Source organism: Plecotus auritus (assembly GCF_963455305.1).
Source record: "Plecotus auritus genome assembly, chromosome: 1".
Lineage (NCBI taxonomy): Eukaryota > Metazoa > Chordata > Mammalia > Chiroptera > Vespertilionidae > Plecotus > Plecotus auritus.
Genome location: NC_137770.1, coordinates 72433344 through 72453126, shown reverse-complemented (window position 1 = coordinate 72453126; position 19783 = coordinate 72433344). Strand labels below are relative to the sequence as shown.

Genomic DNA, 19783 nt, shown 5'->3' with positions numbered 1-19783 from the left:
CTACTGAAGAATAAAATGAATATATAATTAGCAAGTTAAGAGGGGAAGAAAAAAAAAGGTAATAAAATCTAATCAATCCAAATGGAGCCAAGAAAGGAGAGAAAAAGGAAAGTTGGACATGTGAAAGAACTAGAAAGCAAACAGCAAGGCAGACTTAAACTACGTATACAATAATTACATTACAAGTAAGCATAAATATCTATCTATAATAATAAAAGCATAATATGCTAATTAGACCAGACAGCCGGACAACCTTCGGGACGAAGCCAGGGCTTCGAGGGAAGCCCGGGTCCCGAGTGCCGGAGGGAAGCTGGTGCCGGAGGGAAGCTGGTGCCGGCAGCTGGGGGAAGGAAGGCCTACTCTTGAATGAATTTCATACACTGGACCTCTAGTTTCATAATATTAAAAGGTTCAATTCACCAGGATTATCAAATAATTATAAATTTGTACATATCTCCAAGAGCCTAAAATATATAAAGCAAAAATGAATAAATCCATAATTGTGGAAAATTTTAACACCTCTGTCAGTCACTAATAGGACAGGCAGACAAAAAAAAAATCAATAAAGATACAGAAAAGCTGAACAAGTTAAAGTTAACAAACCTGACCTACAAAACATATATATAACACTACACTCAACAACTGTAGAACAGACACTATTTTCAAACATTTATAAAAACTGACCAGATGCTGGGCCATAAAAGCAAAGTTCAACAAATTTTAAAAGATTAGTATCATAAAAAGCATGTTTTCTTATCACAGTGGATTTAAAGCTATAAATTAATAAGAAAAAGGTACCTAGAAAACCATCCTTTGTTTGGAAATTAAGAACCACACTTTTATTTTATTTTAAAATATTTTTGTGGATTTCAGAGAGGAAGGGAGAGGGAGAGAGACAGAAACATCAATGATGGGAGAGAATCATAAATCAATTGCCTCCTGCACACCCCCTACTGGGGATCAAGCCCACAACCTTGACAGGTGCCAGGGCCGGGAAGTGAATCATGACCTCCTGGTTCATAGGTCGACACCCAACCACTGAGCAACACCAGCCAGGCAGAAATCACATTTTTAAATGACCAATGAGCCTATAAGAACTTGCAGTAAAAGCTAGAAATTATTTTGAATTGAAAGATAATAAAAAATGTGACCCAACAAACCTTTGGATGGCTATACTCATGCTTAGAAAGCAATTAATACCCTTAAATACACATATTAGAAAAAAACAAAAATCAACCATCTAAGTTCAATCTTGAGACGTTAGAAAAATTTTAAAGTTTACCAAAAAAATAGACAATAATAAAAGAGAATAAATAAATGAAATAGAAAACATACAGAATAGCCTTTAGCAGGGATGAAAAGTGGTACATTAACTATAAAAACATAAATCAGAGGGAAAAATGGTGGCAGAATAGACAGACGTGTCCCGAGCCTTGTCCCGGAGCAGATAGAAAGAACAGCTGAGGGTCGCACAGGGAGTGTCTGTTGGTGAGCTGAGGGACAGCTATACTCCAGGAGACGGTGGGGGACTGCTGGACGGGGCTCCCCTGACTGGGCAGCCCCCACTGCTGCTGGGTTCCCTCCCAAAACGACCTGCTCGGACGCAGAGACCGCGCCATCTTGAAGAAGAAAATGGATGTTATTGGAAGCCTGAAAATCTACAACTACCGAACAGCTGCGAACCCCAGAACATCAGTTCCCAATTGGCGCAAACATGCGGATTCAGAGGAGCTCTACACTCCACCACGGAAAGGTCAGATTTCGCCTGGGATAAGGTAAGGTCTCTGGTCCCGGCAGGAGAGAGAAACACGCACGCTGCAGGAGCTGGAGGACCAGGGGAAGTATGTGCCTAGAAAAATCTGTGGCTGTGGGGGCTGGCGTGATCCATGAATGTGGAAGGGGGTCTTCAGAGCTGCTAACAGAAAGGAACTCTAAAAAGCAACCCATTTTGATCTGACGCAAAAGGACAGCCTAAAAATTTTAAAAGTGTGCCAGCCGCTTAGACCCAAGGGGGAAAAAGGACTGCACAGACTTGCTCGCAATCCCGGAGTTCGCACACTTACACTGGCTCTTTTTGTTTGTTTGTTTGTTTGTTTTTGTTTTTTCTTTTTCCTCTTTAAATCCTTGTTTCTGATTACTAAGCCCAATACATAGGATCACCCAATTGGGGACACGCTTAGAGACTGCAGGGGAAAGTTGTTTTTCTGGAACCTGCGGATCAGAGCGGGGAATAACCATCAGAGAACCAGCTCTGGGGCAACCCACTCCCACATACCAGTATTGAATGCCACAGGGAAAGCAGGATCTAAGCACTGGCTAGAGAGGACCTATAGACCAGGAGGTCAATCCAGAAACACTGCCATGCAGGGGTTGAATCACAAATTGACTCTTGTGTAAACACAAATAAAGGAATACAAGAAATTAAGACACACCACCTGCTTAAAAATCAGGACTGGCTTACAACACTGAGGAGCAGTGGAATGCAGTGAACTGCAATACTGTCCTGACTAGGAAACAGGCATGCCAAACAGAACAGTAGAGGAAGTGAATGACCTTCACTACTGCACATTTTTATTTTTTTCATCTTTTACTTAAGAAACTAATTTTTTTTCTTTTTTCCTTACTTGATTTTACCTTTTTAATTATTACATTTTTATTTTCAATCAGTATTATTACTACTACTATTTTACCTTTTTTTTTTTTTTTTAAAAAGTATCGTTTTATTTTCTCTTTATTTTACTTTGGGATTAGTGTTCTACATTCTATTTTCATCTTCCCTTTAGCATCATTTTACTCTATCTCAACATTACCTTTATGCCATCACTCTCTTCCTAACTTTCCCCCTTTTGTTGTCCTGTTTCTCTTATCCTTTTCCTGCTTTAGATTTTCCCTATTCTTTCTTTTTACCCCGTTAAAATTTCACCCTACTTATATATCTAATTTCCAGTGCCCTGCTCCAAGTCCATACACACCTTTCTCTTCTGTCTTCACTATCCAAAAAATTGTTTTTCTCTCTGTCCTTTTGTTGTTGTTTGCTTGATTTTTTATGCTTGTTTGTGAGATTGTTTTGCTTATTCTTTTTGTTTGTTTTGTTTTTGTTTTTTGCTTCTGTCTTCCCTCGCCTCGCTTGATATTAGTTGTTGTTTATAGTTTGTATTCATCTCCAGGTACTTGTTGCTGGCATTTGTTGGGATTAGTGGCTGTTCTATTGGAGTTTTCTCCCCATATATATAGCTTGATCCCCTCTTCTTTCATATTCTCTCTTACTTTTTGCCTTTCTCTGGTGGTCCCCCTTATTTGGGGTTATTAATATCGTGAATACATTTCTGTTCAGTGCCTTGTGCATTGTACCTGGTTGTGTTGTATTTTGTGCCTTTAAATCAACGCAGGAGAGAGAGAACTACATAACCAGACACCCAGAGAAGAGAGACCATGGGGAGACAAAGAAACAGCCCGCATATGAAAGAAAAGCAGGCATCACCAAAAAAGGAAGTAAACGAAATGGAGGCAAGCAACCTGTCAGAAAAAGAATTCAGATAAATGGTCATAATGTGGCTGAAAAGAATGGAAGACAAATTTGACAATATGAGTAAGAACCAAGAGGAAATGAAGAACCAAGAAGAAATGAAAAATGACATCGCTGCTGTAAAGAACTCAATAGAAAGCATCAAGAGTAGACTAGAAGAAGCAGAGGACAGCACCAGTGAGCTATAAGAGAAGGTAGGAAAAAATACCCAAGTAGAGCAGCTTCTAGAAAAAAAAATTAAAAAGCAGGAGGAGAGCCTAAGGGAACTTTGGGACAACATGAAACAAAACAACATCCGCATAATAGGGGTTCCAGAAGGAGAGGAAACTGAGCAAGGAATAGAAAACCTGTTTGAAGAAATAATGACAGAAAACTTCCCTGATATAGGGAAGAAAAAACCCACACAAATCCAAGAAGCTCACAGTCCCAAGGAAAATGAACCCCAAAAGACCAACGCCAAGGCACATTATAATTCAATTGGCAAACACCAACGACAAAGTCAGAATCTTAAAAGCGGCCAGAGACAGAAAGTTGCCTATAAAGAAACCCCCATCAGACCAGCGACTGATTTCTCAACAGAAACTCATCAGGCCAGAAGGGAATGGAATGAAATATACAAAGTCATGCAAAGGAAGGGTCTGAATCCAAGAATACTGTACCCAGCAAGGCTATGAATCAAAATTGAAGGTGAAATCAGGAGCTTCACAGACAAAAAAGGACTAAGGGAATTTATTACCACCAAACCAGCAATGCAAGAAATGCTAAAGGGTCAGCTGTAAAAAAAAAGAAATAGGAAGTGAAGAAGGAACACAGGGGTAAAGAATAAAAATGGCAACAAATAAGCATCTATCAATAATAACTTTAAATGTAAATGGATTAAATACCCCAATCAAAAGACATAGGGTAACGGACTGGATAAGAAAACACGACCCATATATCTGCTGTCTACAAGAAACCCACCTCAAAAAAAAAAAAAAAAAGACGCACACAGACTGAGAGTGAAGGGATGGAAAAAGGTTTTTCAGGTGAATGGAAATGAAAAAAAAGCTGAGGTAGCAATACTTATATCTGACAAATTAGATCTCAAAGTAAAGGACATAACAAGAGATAAGGAAGGCCACTTCATAATACTAAAGGGAGCAATCCAACAAGAAGAAATAACTCTGGTAAACATATACGCACCCAATACAGGAGCACCCATGTACATAAAAAAACACCTGGAGGATATCAAGGGAGAGATTGACAGCAATACAATCATAGTAGGAGACTTTAATACCCCACTATCACCATTGGACAAATCCTCTAAACAAAAACTCAGCAAAGAAACATCAATCCTAAATGACTCACTAGACCAGATGGAATTAATTGACATCTTCAGAACATTTCACCCCAAAGCCACAGAATATACATTCTTCTCCAGTGCACATGGGTCATTTTCAAAGCTAGACTATATGTTGGGTCATAGGCAAAGTCTCTTCAAATTCAAGAAGATAGGAATCATATTAAGCATCTTCTCAGATCACAGTGGCATAAAACTGGAAATCAACTACAATAAAAAGAATCCAAAAAAATCAAACACATGGAGACTAAACAGCATGCTATTAAACAACTAGTGGCCCGGTGCACGAAATTCGTGCACATTAAAAGGGGATTAGAGGAAATAATTTAATATTGCTATTTGCCCTTTCTCTATAATAGAAGTGTCAGAGATGAAAGAAAATTAGTAAAATGTATATGAAAACCTTCCTCCTATCGGAGTCTGGGACACACCACAGGACCCAGAGTTAAGTCCCCGCCCACCCACATGCGCCTCAAAATCGCGTGAGACCCAGACCCGGCTGCCCCCCCCCCCCCCCCGCCATTGGGATAGATCCAGACCTGGCTAGTCCCACCCTTGTCAAGCCCCACCGGGCAGGGAACGTAGCCTCAAGTCTCCTGGCCCGGCGCCAGGACGGGGGGAGGGGGGGGGGGAGGCATGGCCTGAGGTCCCCCAGCCCAGACTGGGGGCGGGGGGCATGCCTTGAGGTCCACCGTCAAGCCCCACCAGGTGTGGGACATGGCCTGAGATCCCCTGTCAAGCCCCGCTGGGTGGGGGTCATGGCGTGAGGTCCCCTGTCAAGCCTCGCCAGGCCAGGGGGGTGGGTGCAGCTTCAGGTCCCCCGGCCCGGCACCGGGAGGGGAGAACAGCCTCAGGTCCCCCCTTAGCGGGGGGCTCGGCCTGAGTTCCCCCGACCCAGCACTGGGGGTGCACCTTGAGGTCCCCTGTCAAGCCCCTCCAGGCAGGGGGGCACAGCCTCAGGTCCCCTGCCTCAGTGCTGGGGCGGGGGGTGCGGCCTGAGGTCCCCCGGCCTGATGCTGGGGTGGGGGGCGTGGCCTGAGGTCCCCGGTCAAGCCCCGCCAGGTGGGGGGCGCGGCCTGAGATCCCCTGTCAAGCCCTGCCAGCCTGAGGTACCCTGTCAAGCCCCATGGGGGCGGAGGAGGTCATACCCTCAGGTCCCTGCTGATTGCTTGTTAAGGCTCCTTATGGGAACTTGGCCTCAGCTGTGGGTGCAGCCATCTTTGTGACGGAGTGATGGTTAATTAGCATATTCCCTCTTTATTAGATAGGATGACTGGGTTACCAGAAAGATCAAAGAAGAAATAAAAAACATAAATCATATTTCATGGGAAAAATGAGGACGTCAGAGGCAATGATCACACTAGAACCATAAAACAAGTGTTACTTGCCAAATAAAATGAACTTTCAGATATTATCATCATAGCTCTAAGTATCTTTTGAATGTAGCCTAACTGTAAAACTGAACAGTCTACACACCTATGTTCTTTAGAGAGGTGAAAACGTTTCTGACAATCTAAAGGAGTAGTAGCAATAGAAACAATGAATCAATAAAGCAGAGGTCATCAAACCTTTTCTGTAAATGGCCATATAATAAATATTTCTGCTTTGCAGGCCATACAGTCTCTGTCACAACTAATGAATTCAGCCATAAATAATACATACACAAAAGAGCATGACTGTGTTCCAATATATACGATTTAAATTTCATACATTTGTTATGAAATATTTTTAATCAACAATTTAAAAATGTAAAAACTATTCTTAGCATGCAAGCTGTACAAAAAACCAGGTGGCAGATTCCCCAATAAGTTAAATATAGAATGATTTAGCAATTCTGTTCCTAAATACATACCCAAAAGAACTGAAAAACAAGACAGGTGTTCAAACAAAAACCTGTATGTGAATGTTCACAGCAATGCTATTAACAATAGCCAAAAGGTAGAAACAACCCAAGTATCCATCAATAGATGAATGGATAAACAATTACAGTATCTATATAATAAAAGCCTAATATGCTAAGTGTCCGGTCAGCCATTCAACCAATCAAAGCGTTATATGCTAATGATATGCTAAGGATGCTCAACTGCTCGCTATGACATGCACTGACCACCAAGGGATAGACGGTCGACCAGTCAACCAGTCGCTATGACGTGCACTGACCACCAGGGGGTAGATGCTACGACCAGCTGGTGAGCTTGCTGCTGGGGTCCGGTAGATCGGGACTAAGAGAGACGGGCTGGACATGCCCTGGAGCCCTCCCGCAGTCCCTCCCTGGCTGGCCAACTTCCCGTGTTCCTCCCCGGCCCTGATTGTGCACCAGTGGGATCCCTCGGCCTGGCCTGTGCCCTCTCATCATCTGGGACCCCTCAGGGCATGTCGGAGAGCTGGTTTCAGCCTGATCCCACAGGCCAGGCTGAGGGACTCCACTGGTGCACAAATTTGTGCACCAGGCCTCTAGAAACCAGATAATAAAATATTATTCAGTCAAAGGAGTGAAGTACTGATAAATCCTATAACACAGATGAACCTTGAAAACATCATGCTAAGTGAAAAGAAGCCAGACATAAAAGCCCTTACATTGCATGATTCCAATTATATGAAATATCTAGCTAAAATAAGCAAATCCATAGACACAGAAAGATTTGTGGTAACCAGGGTCTAGAGGAGGTTTCTGTTTGGCACCATGAAGGAGATTCTGCAACCAGATATCAGTGATCACTGCACTGTATTGTATATGTACTTAATGCTATTTCACTGTACACTTTAAATTGGTACATATTATGTTATGCATACTTTATCACAATGTTTAAAAACTGGGAGCGCCCTGGCTGCTCTGCACAGTGGTTAGAGCATTGGCTGTGCATCAAAGGGTTGTGGTTAGATTCCTACCCATCCTACCTTGGGGCATTTGTGGGAGGCACCAATTGATGTGTCGCTTTTACACTGATGTTTCTTTCTCTTTCTTTTTCTCTCTCTTCCTCTTCTTCTTCCTCTTTCTCTCTCCCCACCCCCTGCCACTCCCTCCCTTCCAGTCTCTCTAAAAATCAATGAGAAAAAATATCCCTGAATGAGGATTAACAACAACAACAAAAAAATAAAAAATTGGGACAAACAAATGGAAATTGGGATTGGCTGAAAGGCCATATTTTACTGACCTGTAAATTACAGCATCAAAAGAAAGTTCAACATGCAAATGAAAGTTCAGTTCACGGATAGGTATAAAGTGAAAAGAGAGATAACAAAGACATAAATAGAACTTCATTGCCATCTATTGGTCAATGAAGGAAATACTGAAAACTTAATTTGACGGAAAATTTTAAGACTTAATTTCTAACTTCCTGATTGTTCAACTTGTACTGAACACCACAAACAACAAAGGTGGAAAAAAATATGGGCCCTGGTCGGGTGGCCTGGATGGTTGGAGTGTCAACCCATGCACCAAAACGTTGTGGTTCGATTCCAGGTCAGGGCATATACCTGGGTTGCAGGTTTGAACCCATCATGGTGCATAAGAGAGGCAAGTGATCAATGTTTCTCTCTCACACTGATGTTTCTCTCTCTCAAATCAATAAACATATCCTTGAGTGAGAATTTTTTAAAAAGCAACACAGAAAAAGATGGGGAGCTCCATATCCCACATGACAAATAACTACAGAAAATATTCAACAAATTGCCTTACTTGATCTCATCCTAAAACATTAAAAATTAGTCAGCCAAGTTAAAAGCTATACTTTTTAAAATATATATATTTTTATTAATTTCAGAGAGAAAGGGAGAGGGAGAGAGAGAGAGAAACATCAATGATGCGAGAATCACTGATTGGCTCCCTCCTGCATGCTCCCCACTGGGGACTGAGCCCGCAACCTGGGCATGTGCCCTTGACCAGAATCAAACCTGGGACCATTTAGTCCACAGGCTGACGCTCTAGCCACTGAGCCAAACCGACTAGGGCAAAAGCTATACTCTTAATGTGCTATGTAAAGTTTCTAAATCTCCAAGATTTAGAATATGCACTGTGCACAGGGAAAGGAAATAGTGCACTTTATGATACTGTAGTGTAAAGTGGAAAATGTGATGTCTAATATAAAACTATTTAAAATTGGGGGGAAAAGTTTCTAAATCTATTAATTCAGCCACAAATGTGGGGCCACAGTCATAAAGGTGTCTCAAAGTAGAATATCCCAGACATGTCCCTATTCCTTAACAAAACATGACAGAAAAATACCTGCTTCCCATTTCCACCATATTATGTGTACCCTTTAAATTGCACAGGACCAACAATTACTCTGGAGACCCAAAATCAGAGCAATCATGTAAATATCCCCATACATATTCTCCATAAAATCCTCCTCACCATGCAACTTCATTATCATTATATCCTGGAGGGACAGAACACATATTTAACGTATTTTCCCCCTTTTACTTGCAAACAATAAAATAAATCCTACCCATTCTCTTATATTCCAACAACTTTCCATAATTAAAACCGTTTAAGTCTTGTTCATGTCTTACCTTGATGCAACATACTTCCTTATTGATCACTTCTTACCTCAATCTAAATTCTTGTCCTCTGAATTAGTTAAATCTTGTCCTCTGAATTAGTTAAAATCAAATTTCATATTATCAACCTTAGACATTACCATATCTATCTTAGTACTAATCTGGACTAAGACTAAAGATCTGTCCTGGAGGATCAAGAAAATGGGTAATTTATGAATATACTAAAGGCCTGATGAACAAAATGCGTGCAAGGGGCTTGGCCCCCGCCGCCGCAGCTTTGGTTGGAAGGACATCCAATCTAATTAGCATATTACGCTTTCATTATTATAGATGGGGAAGGAATGACGACCATGCCATATATTACAGGACATGTGTCATGATGATGATAAGCCAAAAATCTACATTAAACCAGCAAGGTAGATATTTTCTATTATGGTAGTTTGACCAAGAGTATCAATTCATGTGGCCAATGTAGCAAATCACTCAAATTAGACTTTGGCTTTCTCACTTATGACGCACAAAGAATTAATGCTCCCATTGTAACTTTTATACGAAATGTATGCAAGTTATTTTGGGGGACAAAAAAGTAAAAAATTAAAAACTATTATGAGCACTTTAATAAGCAAGGCAGCAAAAGAGTCAGAAAGTTTATTTTAAAGAGCAATATAATTTTTTGTTGAATGATTTTTACCTTGAATTTAGGAACAAATCTAGTAAACTCCTGATGCCAATTGTTAAGTGTAGAAGCAGGTGAAATTATTAAGAAAGGTCCCCAAATGTTCTCTCTCTGAAACAGAAAAACTGGGTTAGCAAACTGCAGGAAAACTGAAGATATTTAATTCAAAATTATAATTAACTACAAGAGCTGTTTAAGAATAGAAAGTACATTGTTAAGAGAAATGGTGTTTATCCCAACATATCGGCACACTCAATAATATTCTATGTTAATAATAACACAGGAAGGAAGTTGCTCATACACACCTTGAGGAAAAAATAGCAATTACTGCCCTCTCCATCCACCTCTTATAGATCCTAAGTTACATCATTCACAAAGCACTTAGAACATACTGACTTTGTGTTGCTTTCCCCTGTACTAGATGATCATATAATTTTACTATTACCTAAAGCTTTTGCTTTTTTCAAAATGCTTTTACACATATTTTCTCATTTAATTTTTAAGAAGACGTTTGCAGAAGTGGAAACAACCTTAGAGAGTTAAAGTGAAGTCAGGTCAAAGAGGTTACATGAATTGTCCAAGTTTACACTGCCAGTAAGTGTAGAGTTGAGATATGAACTCAGGTCCTCTGATCTAACCACACATTGTCTTTGCCACCACACTGATGGGTCTCAATTGAGGGTGGAGATGGTGGGGGAGGTTGCCAAACCATACATGCTCAAAAATTGTCCTCGTCTTCTTGGAAATCAAAATGTTTCACTACATTATGTCATGCTGTAAAGGCTTTGAAGGCAAGGAACAAATGCTACTGTCTTGGTATGCTACAGAGCCTAACATAGTGCTTGATAATGGCTGATTCTCAATAGAAAATGACCCCAGGATCTAGAGAGAGGAAAATAGAAAGATAGCATCTACCGACCTCAGCCAGATGGGCAAGGAGGGCAATGCTCTGTACTGTTTTACCAAGGCCCATTTCATCTGCAAGAATGCCATTAATACCCTGGAAAAAAACACACATAGTTAACACCTCTCACATTCCATCATACAGGGTTAAACTTACTGCCAAAAAGAACTGACCAAAATGTTAAACTTGTTCAAACAAATGTGACTAGAGATTCCAAGCTTCAGCACTTTATCCACTGCTGTAATGATTCATTTGCCAACTCCACAGCTACAACTGTGAATCATGAAGCCAGTTTTTAAGCTAATCTAATCCAGGTACAGAAGCAAGCAACCACTTACCAAGACCACCTAAGACAAACTATACATATAATACAAATATTATCCAATAAAATCTCCATGTTAAAAATACAGAGATCTTTTTGACTCTTGCCAAAGGATAAAGCTTTTTAAAAGGAATGAAATCTAAAACATTATCTTATGCTTATTTCACAATATACTGAACCAGTGACTTTAGGAAAACAGGTAACAAGTGAAAAAGATAATGGGTATAACATAATTCTAAAATTTACCTGTTCATAGAGATTTGCTAACCAATTCATGCCTTTCAGTTGATAACCTTTTAATTTGCCATTAAAAATTGTGGGCTGTGGAATATCCTCACCAGCCCGGATAGATGGATTTGCCAGGCTGTAACTCTCCCCAAACCCACTGCCAGACTTGTTTGCTGCCCGTAGGGCAGCTGCTCGACTTTCTTTTGCATCTTCATCAAATGACCTTGTCTGGAAAATAAAAATTTATTAGAAGAAAAATGTAACATCTCTTGGGCTAATTTGGAACAAAATGACTGATAATATAATATGTTATAAAATAATATACCATATTATATGTAAAGCATAATACATTAAAGTAGATTACTAATATTTTTAAATCAATTTAACAATTATATTAAAAATATGCTCTTAATGGACAGACACAAAGCCTTATATATGATTATTTGCTTCATCAAGAAATTTATTGAAGTTTTAATATATATGTATTTTTAATTATATTTATTGATTTTAGAGAGAGAGGGAGAGAAAAAAACATTCATTTGTTGTTCCACTTATTTATACATTCTTTGGTTGCTTCTTTGTATGTGCCCTGACCAGAGATTGAACACCCAACCTTGGCATACTGGAACTACACTTTAACCAACTGACTAACCTGACCAGGGTCTAGAAATTTATTAAAGTTTTTAAAAAATATATTCTTATTGATTTTAGAGAGGAAGGGAGATATAGAAACATCAATGATGAGAATCATTGATCGGCTGCCTCCTGCACTCCCCTTACTGGGGATCAAGCCATGTGCCCTGGCTGGGAATTGAACGGTGACCTCCTGGTTCATAGGTAGACACTCAACCACCGAACCACACCGGATGGGCTTATTAAAGTTTTGATATAAAATTTGGTTGGTTGGGATTAATGGAAAGTAGGTCGAGTTTGTGTCTACCCTTGGCTTATACCCACCCTACTGAAGTTACATATGGGTTCCTAGGCAGTCTATTCAACTGTTTACTTAATTCAATCCAACTGGAGTTTCTTCCTGACTTCATTAAATATCACTATATCATGAATAAGCAAATTATTACTGAAGTGAATGAAGGTACTAACATAGCAGTTTTCTTAAGGCATAATATAGCTCTCTTAACAAGCAAAAGTATGGTCTTTTCTAATGCATTTCCAATGTGTTTCCCATGATTTCTCAAGAGAACAAAAAATAGGAAACTTCCTAACTTCAATCAACACACTCCTGAAGCTTAAAATATGAAGGCTAATTTTCCACCTTTCCTCAATCACCTACAGATACACATATTTGCTAATGTTTTTCATATAAAATATGATTAAGACTAAAAGAAGACCACCTAAGTAGAAGGTTGTGGGTTATTCCCAGGGCCCATTATAGTTTATCTTTTCATTTTTAAGACTCACCCGAGCTTGATGAATTTGGTAAGCATTTTCAGCATTCTTCAGGGCCTGGGCTTTGAAATGGTTACTATCTGAAAAGGAAAACTTATAGATTATCTACCTCATTAATTGATCTCATTCAAAGATGCAACGCATATCAACATGTTTGGATCTGTGATTCCCCCATTCTACTTATCCCTAGGTTCACAGAGGATGAGGAAGCATAAAGGCTCAAATTAAGTATCTGACAGAGGTAAGGAAGTTACAATGAAGGCAGAGGGCTGCCATGGTCTCCCATAACCAAAGCCAGCACAAAAAAATCACCAGGAGCCCTGGCTGGGTGACTCATTTAGTTGGAGTGTTGTCCTGTAACATAAAAAGGTTGTAGGTTTGATTCCCAGTCAGGGTACATACCTAGGTTGTGGGTTTGATCTCCAGTTGGGGTGTGTGCTGAAGGCAACCGATTGATGAATTTCTCTCTCACATCGATGTTTCTCTCTCTCTCTCTCTCTCTCCCCCTCTTCCTCTCTCTAAAATCAGTAAATACATATCCTCAGGTGAGGATTTTTTTTTTTTTTTGGCCAGGAGATTGAGCTCATCTCCTAATTCTGGGTTTCTTGCACGAAGCAATGTCAAAGCCAATAAAACAAGACAACAAGGATTCAAAATTGTGATATATTTATGCCAGGTGAAATTATTCCAAAAGAATAAATACAGACACGTGTAACCCGCCCCCCCAAGATACTCTGAAGCACCCCCATCTCTCTTTTACTCTTAGCTCAACATGATTTTGATCACTATCCTCTGTAAAATTCCTCTCACACTCCATCCCTATGCCTCCCTCCCTGTGTTCACAAAAATACTAAAACTGAACAGTCTCTTTCTCATGCCTGACTTGCGTCACCAACAACTTTGTTATGTGAGAGATGATGTTCTCTTCTGAGACATGTTCACTGAATTCTTCCAATTTAATACCTTTTATTTCTACTAAGGTATAAGAACATATAAAATATTCCCAAACTTATAAGATCATATAACCTGACCCTTTCCTTTTCAAATTCTTGAATAAAAGTTTATATTCTTGTTTTATAGAAACACTCTCATTTTCCTATGCTGGTATAATAAATTCCCCTTTACTGATCAATATTACCTATCAGTTAAGACAAAACTTGCAAGAATTAATCATGTGTATAACCTTAGATATGAAAAAATGGAGGGTATCTGCTTCCTATAACTTTTGATCTAGGACTCACCATAATCTTCCTGTGTGATGTTAACTACCACCCCTCCACCAATGTCAATTTGTCTCTGGGTAGAACTGTCTTCCAGTTTCCTTAGGATTTCCTCCTGGATCCCATCATGACCCATGTCTCGTTTGCGACTCATAAAATGGGCATACAACTCTGTCTGGGTGATTAGGAAGTTCAGTTTTCGCTGTTGCCTCTTGGCCTAAACAGAAAAAACATTGAAGTGAAAAGAGTCACACCATTAATCACAAACAAGAGATATTCAACAGAATTCACCAAACCTAAACACAGTTTGCAATGTAATTCCTTTACAAATTCTTTGTCATTAGAAAAGTGAAAACTGCTAATGAACAATTTTTATAATAATCAAGTCCTGGTACTAAACACAAATAATAACCGTCATTTATAGTCTAATAATAATCTATATTTTGCTCTCCTTTAAAATATGAAATCTTTCTCCATTTGGCTTCTGTCTAAAATGTTTATTTCTGCTCTAGCCAGTTTGGCTCAGTGGATAGAGTGCCTGCCTGCAGATTGAAGGGTCCCGTGCTCAATCCGTCAAGGGCACATGCCTGGTTGCAGTCTCGATCCCCAGTAGGGGGCGTGCAGGAGGCAGCCGATCAATGATTCTCTCTCATCATTGATGTTTCTATCTCTCTCTCCCTCTCCCTTCCTATCTGAAATCAATAAAAATATATTTATAAATAAATAAAATGTTTATTTCTGCCCAGCCAGTGTGGCTCAGTTGGTTGAGCATCGGCCCATGAACCAGGAGGTCACATGTCCAGGTTGTGGGCTCAATCCCCAATAGGAGGCATGCAGAAGTCAGCCACTCAATGTTTCTATTTCTTTCTCCCTCTCCCTTCCTCTCTCTGAAATCAATAAAAACATACTTAAAAATAAATACATAAAATAAAATGCTTATTTCTTTACTATATTACTTTTTTATAGTAGCATTGAGACAGCAACTAAATTCAAACTACATATTTTATTTCATAACCTGGGTGGTAAATACATTTGTATAGCTTCATTATATTAAAAAATGTAAACATGTCAAAAACTCTTCTTTATCTATCACCAAAAGTCAAAGTAAGTGCTAGGAGCTATAAATTATTCTTGAAGTCAATGCAGAAGGTATCTGAGAAGAATAAGCCAATAAAAGGAAGAAAATGCTCCCCAAAACAAATATAGTTTACGTGTGATAATGATAGTTACAAAATATGGTTATAAACCAAATACATGCTCACAAACACATACTTCTTTTAAAAATGTAAAAAGCTAATTCAAAGTGGCTCTGAAATAACCTGGTAAGGAAAATAATCATTGTGTCAATAAATAAAGTCATTCATCAAAATAAACAGTAAAATGAGCAAACAAATACCATAAAGATCGAATAATATGAAATACAGCACAAACAATAAAACTAAAGAAATTTTTCATTAACTATTTTATAATAAAATCCCTACGAATTGTATGTGCCTCATCCTTAGATGTACTTTCCCCAAAGAAAAACAGCAATAAATATATGGAACAAGGCTAAGAAAGACCCAAGTTCCAAAGTAAGCCACATAAAACTATTTTTTTTAAGGGTTTTATAGCATTTGAGCCAGAGTCAAATTAGAAGAAAATCTGAGAGTTTGAGAAAACACTGAGCTTATTTTTCCTAACAGATACAAATGCTCATGATCCAAAGCAAAAGTACAGTCAAGAAAACCTTTCTAAAATTAAAACAAAAAAGAGTGATGTCTGGGCCCTAGCTGGTTTGGCTCAGTGGATAGAGCGTTGGCCTGTGGACTGAAGGATCCCAGGTTCGATTCTGGTCAAGGGCACATGCGAGGGTTGGAGGCTTGATCCCCAGTGTGGGGTGTGCAGGAGGCAGCCAATCAATGATTCTCTCTCATCATTGATGTTTCTATCTCTCTCCCTCTCCCTTCCTCTCTCTGAAATCAATAAAAAAATATTTTTTAAAAAAAGAGTAATGTCACCTTAAAGAAGGCAACTACTAATGTTTAAATAAACAATGTAAATAAAAGGAATAAATATCCATCAAAAATAGTTTTATTTCAAAAGTTCACAGAAAAAGACACACAAGTCAACATAACTGTAGATGAAACTGTCATCAGTTAGCTATCAACATAATTATAATTGGGACAACGTCTCACAAACCTAGATCATAATAAGCCAAGTCGCTTATAAAACTTTAAGATCTGTAACTAACTCTTAAATCAGTAAGTATTCCCAATAGCATCAGATGCTTACTAATTCAATAATACTGTATGTTCATCTCCAAGCAAAGATAAAAGTTACCCAGGGGTCTTAAGTGAACTGGGAAAAATCCATATTCGTTCTCAAAGGCATGATAAAGGAGGGAAGATCAAAAGCTCAAGACAGGTTCCACAGCTCTGCTTGGCAAGAATACTACCTATACTGAAAGAAAACATCCAATCCTTTGAATCCCTTCTTTCTCAGACCTCAGCTTCCTTCTGTTCATCCCAACTGGTTTCCCAAAGGGAACACAGTAACTTTGTCCTCTTATTCTCCCCTCTTGCTTCCCTAAAAAACATACTCAACCTACCTCAGACTTAGCAAGAGTACTAGCTGCAATTTAAAACAGCAAAGGAGGTTAGGGGGTGGGTCTCAGAAAACTGGTCTAGTTGTCCATTGTCCCTATCTGGCCCTAAATTTGGCAAACAGCCCTGATCTTCTAACAAATCAAAACTGCAGCCAGCACCTGGAACCAAGCTAAGATAAGCTGCAAGCTAATTCCTTTTTTTTTTTTTTAATATATTTTATTGCTTTTTTACAGAGAGGAAGGGAGAGGGATAGAGAATTAGAAACATCGATGAGAGAGAAACATCGATCAGCTGCCTCCTGCACACCTCCTACTGGGGCTGTGCCCGCAACCAAGGTACATGCCCTTGACCGGAATCGAACCTGGGACCTTTCAGTCCGCAGGCCGACGCTCTATCCACTGAGCCAAACCGGTTAGGGCTGTAAGCTAATTCCTTTTTCTTTCGTTCATTTTTCTTCTCTCTCTCTCTCTCCTCTCTCTCTCTCTCTCTCTCTCTCTCTCTCTCTCTCTCTCTCTCTCTCTCTCTCTCTCTCTCTCTCTCTCGGTCCTAGAGAAATATACAAAGAAACAGGCTGCAAAGAATAGAAGAAATTGACATAAAAGAGAGGTGAGCCGAAACCGGTTTGGCTCAGTGGATAGAGCGTCGGCCTGTGGACTGAAAGGTCCCAGGTTCGATTCCGGTCAAGGGCATGTACCTTGGTTGCGGGCACATCCTCAGTGGGAGGTGTGCAGGAGGCAGCTGATCGATGTTTCTCTCTCATCGATGTTTCTAGCTCTCTATCCCTCTCCCTTCCTCTCTGTGAAATATCAATAAAATATATTTAAAAAAAAAAAAAAAAAAAAGAGAGAGAGAGGTGAAGGCCAGGGGGAGGGCCTTATTGAAAGAATACGAATATAATTGGCTTTCTGGACTAAAATCACCATCCTCAAAACATCCTTAGAACATTTTTACACAACTTCATTGATTAGATTTATAAATTCTGAAATGCAAACAATCTCTTAATATGGCTGAAGCAATTAGGATTTTCAAAATATTATGCTACTGTCCTACCTCCCGCATTTCCTCATCCAACTTCCGTTGCTCTAAGGCTTCCTTTTCAGCCCGCTTACGGTGTTCCTTCTCCACCTTCTCGTACTTCTTCCAGTACAGAAGCATCTCCTTGGTAAGGCGGCGGGCACGAGGCAAGGTCTCCTTACAGTTCTTCTGGGCCTGCAAGGCAGCTCGACGTACCTCCTTCATGCACTGGTGGGCAAGCTGCAAATAACAACATTATCACAATGGCAGACCCAACACCAACGCCAGTGCTCCCTGGGCTCCAAACCCTAGCATTCCTCATTCTATTCAGTGCACACAGTCCTCCTACGGCCACTTCTCTTTCTCCCCCAAACTGATTAACATCCCTGTACTATACTATGATCCAGTTTTAGACCCTGGGGTAGTATCAGGGATGAGAAATCTATATAATAAAAGCCTAAGCAACCTTTATAGCAGAACCAGAACAACCAGTCGCTATGATGCGCACTGATCACCAGGGGGCAGACACTCAACACAGGAGCTGCCCCCTGGTGGTCAGTGTGCTCCCACAAGGGGAGCGCTGCTCAGCCAGAAGCCAGGCTCACAGCTGGCGAGCACAGCAGCAGTGGTGGGAGCCTCTCCTGCCTCTGCGACAGTACTAAGGAGCAGCAAGCCAAGAAGTAAGGAGCCAGCAAGGAGTGGTAAGGAGCAAGGGGTCCTGGACTGTGAGAGGGCGCAGGCCGGACTGAGGGAACCGCCCCCCCAACCTGAGTGCGTGAATTTCATGCACCGGGCCTCTAGTCTGTAGATAAAATGCCTTAGAAAATTAAAAAGAAAAAGTATAATGATCTGAGATGTGCTAGGAAGTTACAAAGTCTTAGCACACACAATAATTAAACCTATCAATGCTTATTATTTGCTAAGCACCAATCCAAGTCTAATATACATTAAGCTAACTTATTCTTCACAAAACCCCTATGAAGTTGGTATTATCATCATCCTCATTTAATAGATGAGGAAACTGATGATGAGTGATTAACTAGCTCAGGGAAATACAACGAGGACCATTACCTCACCTAATCCTCACAACTCTCAAAGGAAGCTGAGTTTACTCCCCTCAAAGGGAAGGTATTAATATAATCATTTCTTAGATGAACACTGGAAGATTCCGTGGTCTGCCCAAGGAATTAAGAATAGGCTAAGTAAGATCTTACCAAAAAAGGTTCAAATACCAGAAATGTGAGGAAGAACAATGTTACTTATAAAATTGATTGAGAACATTTAGAAACTCTCTTAGGTACCGTCAATAGGTCACAAGAGACAAAAGTAGCAATTATGTATCCAGACAAGAGCAGCAATTATGTATCCAAAGAACAAGAGCACATTCCAGCAAAACATAAAATGGAAAATAGAAAGCTACAATTTTACCTTTCGGCTATTGGTGAGAAACAGGTTACGAGCTGAAGCTTTCTGCTTGTTGGCCTAAAATATTAAAAAAAAAAAAAAGTATTTCATTTAGGATTCCTTTTTGAAAAGATATTATGTACAGACATTGTCTTTTATCCAACTTGAGGGTTAAAAATAAAGCATCATCCTGACCGGTTTGGCTCAGTGGTTAGAGTGTCAGACTGAATGGTCCCAGGTTCAATTCTGGTGAAGGGCATGTACCTCAGTTGCAGTTCAATCTGCGGCCTCAGTAGGGGTGTATGCAGGAGGCAACCAAAAAGAAAAGCATCAAGTGAAGCATATTCAAATACATTACTGACTCAAGAACCACATATAAACCTACTAAGTTAGCATTAAAAATAATAAGCTAGTGCTGTCACTGCCTTAGAGTCTTCTGTATACTTTTGGAAAGAATATAAGTTATATTTAAGGCTAGAAGTGAACTAGGAAAATGTAATACCATATCCTAACTCTAATATCACCCTGATTAAAATACACTGCTTTCCTAGGCTGATCTGCAAAGAAGCTGAGTTACAGGGCACTCAGATACAGAAATTGTTAGAAGAAAGATAAACTAGTCCCCCAGTTTGTGATTCTAGCTCCACCCCCAGCC

The 19783-nt window shown here is 39.8% G+C and overlaps 1 protein-coding gene across 2 annotated transcripts in view; it reads right to left on the bottom strand.

The window, feature by feature from the left end:
* Positions 1–19783, bottom strand: part of INO80 (INO80 complex ATPase subunit) — a 160439-nt gene that overhangs the window by 83664 nt on the left and 56992 nt on the right. For both annotated transcript variants that reach the window (XM_080645600.1, XM_080645601.1), the window contains exons 8-14: positions 19153–19206; positions 17761–17964; positions 14144–14339; positions 12915–12982; positions 11514–11723; positions 10961–11041; positions 10057–10152 (exon numbers count right to left, since the gene is read on the bottom strand). In XM_080645600.1, the coding sequence (XP_080501726.1) occupies positions 10057–10152; positions 10961–11041; positions 11514–11723; positions 12915–12982; positions 14144–14339; positions 17761–17964; positions 19153–19206 (909 nt within the window). The remainder of the gene's footprint in view (positions 1–10056; positions 10153–10960; positions 11042–11513; positions 11724–12914; positions 12983–14143; positions 14340–17760; positions 17965–19152; positions 19207–19783) is intronic.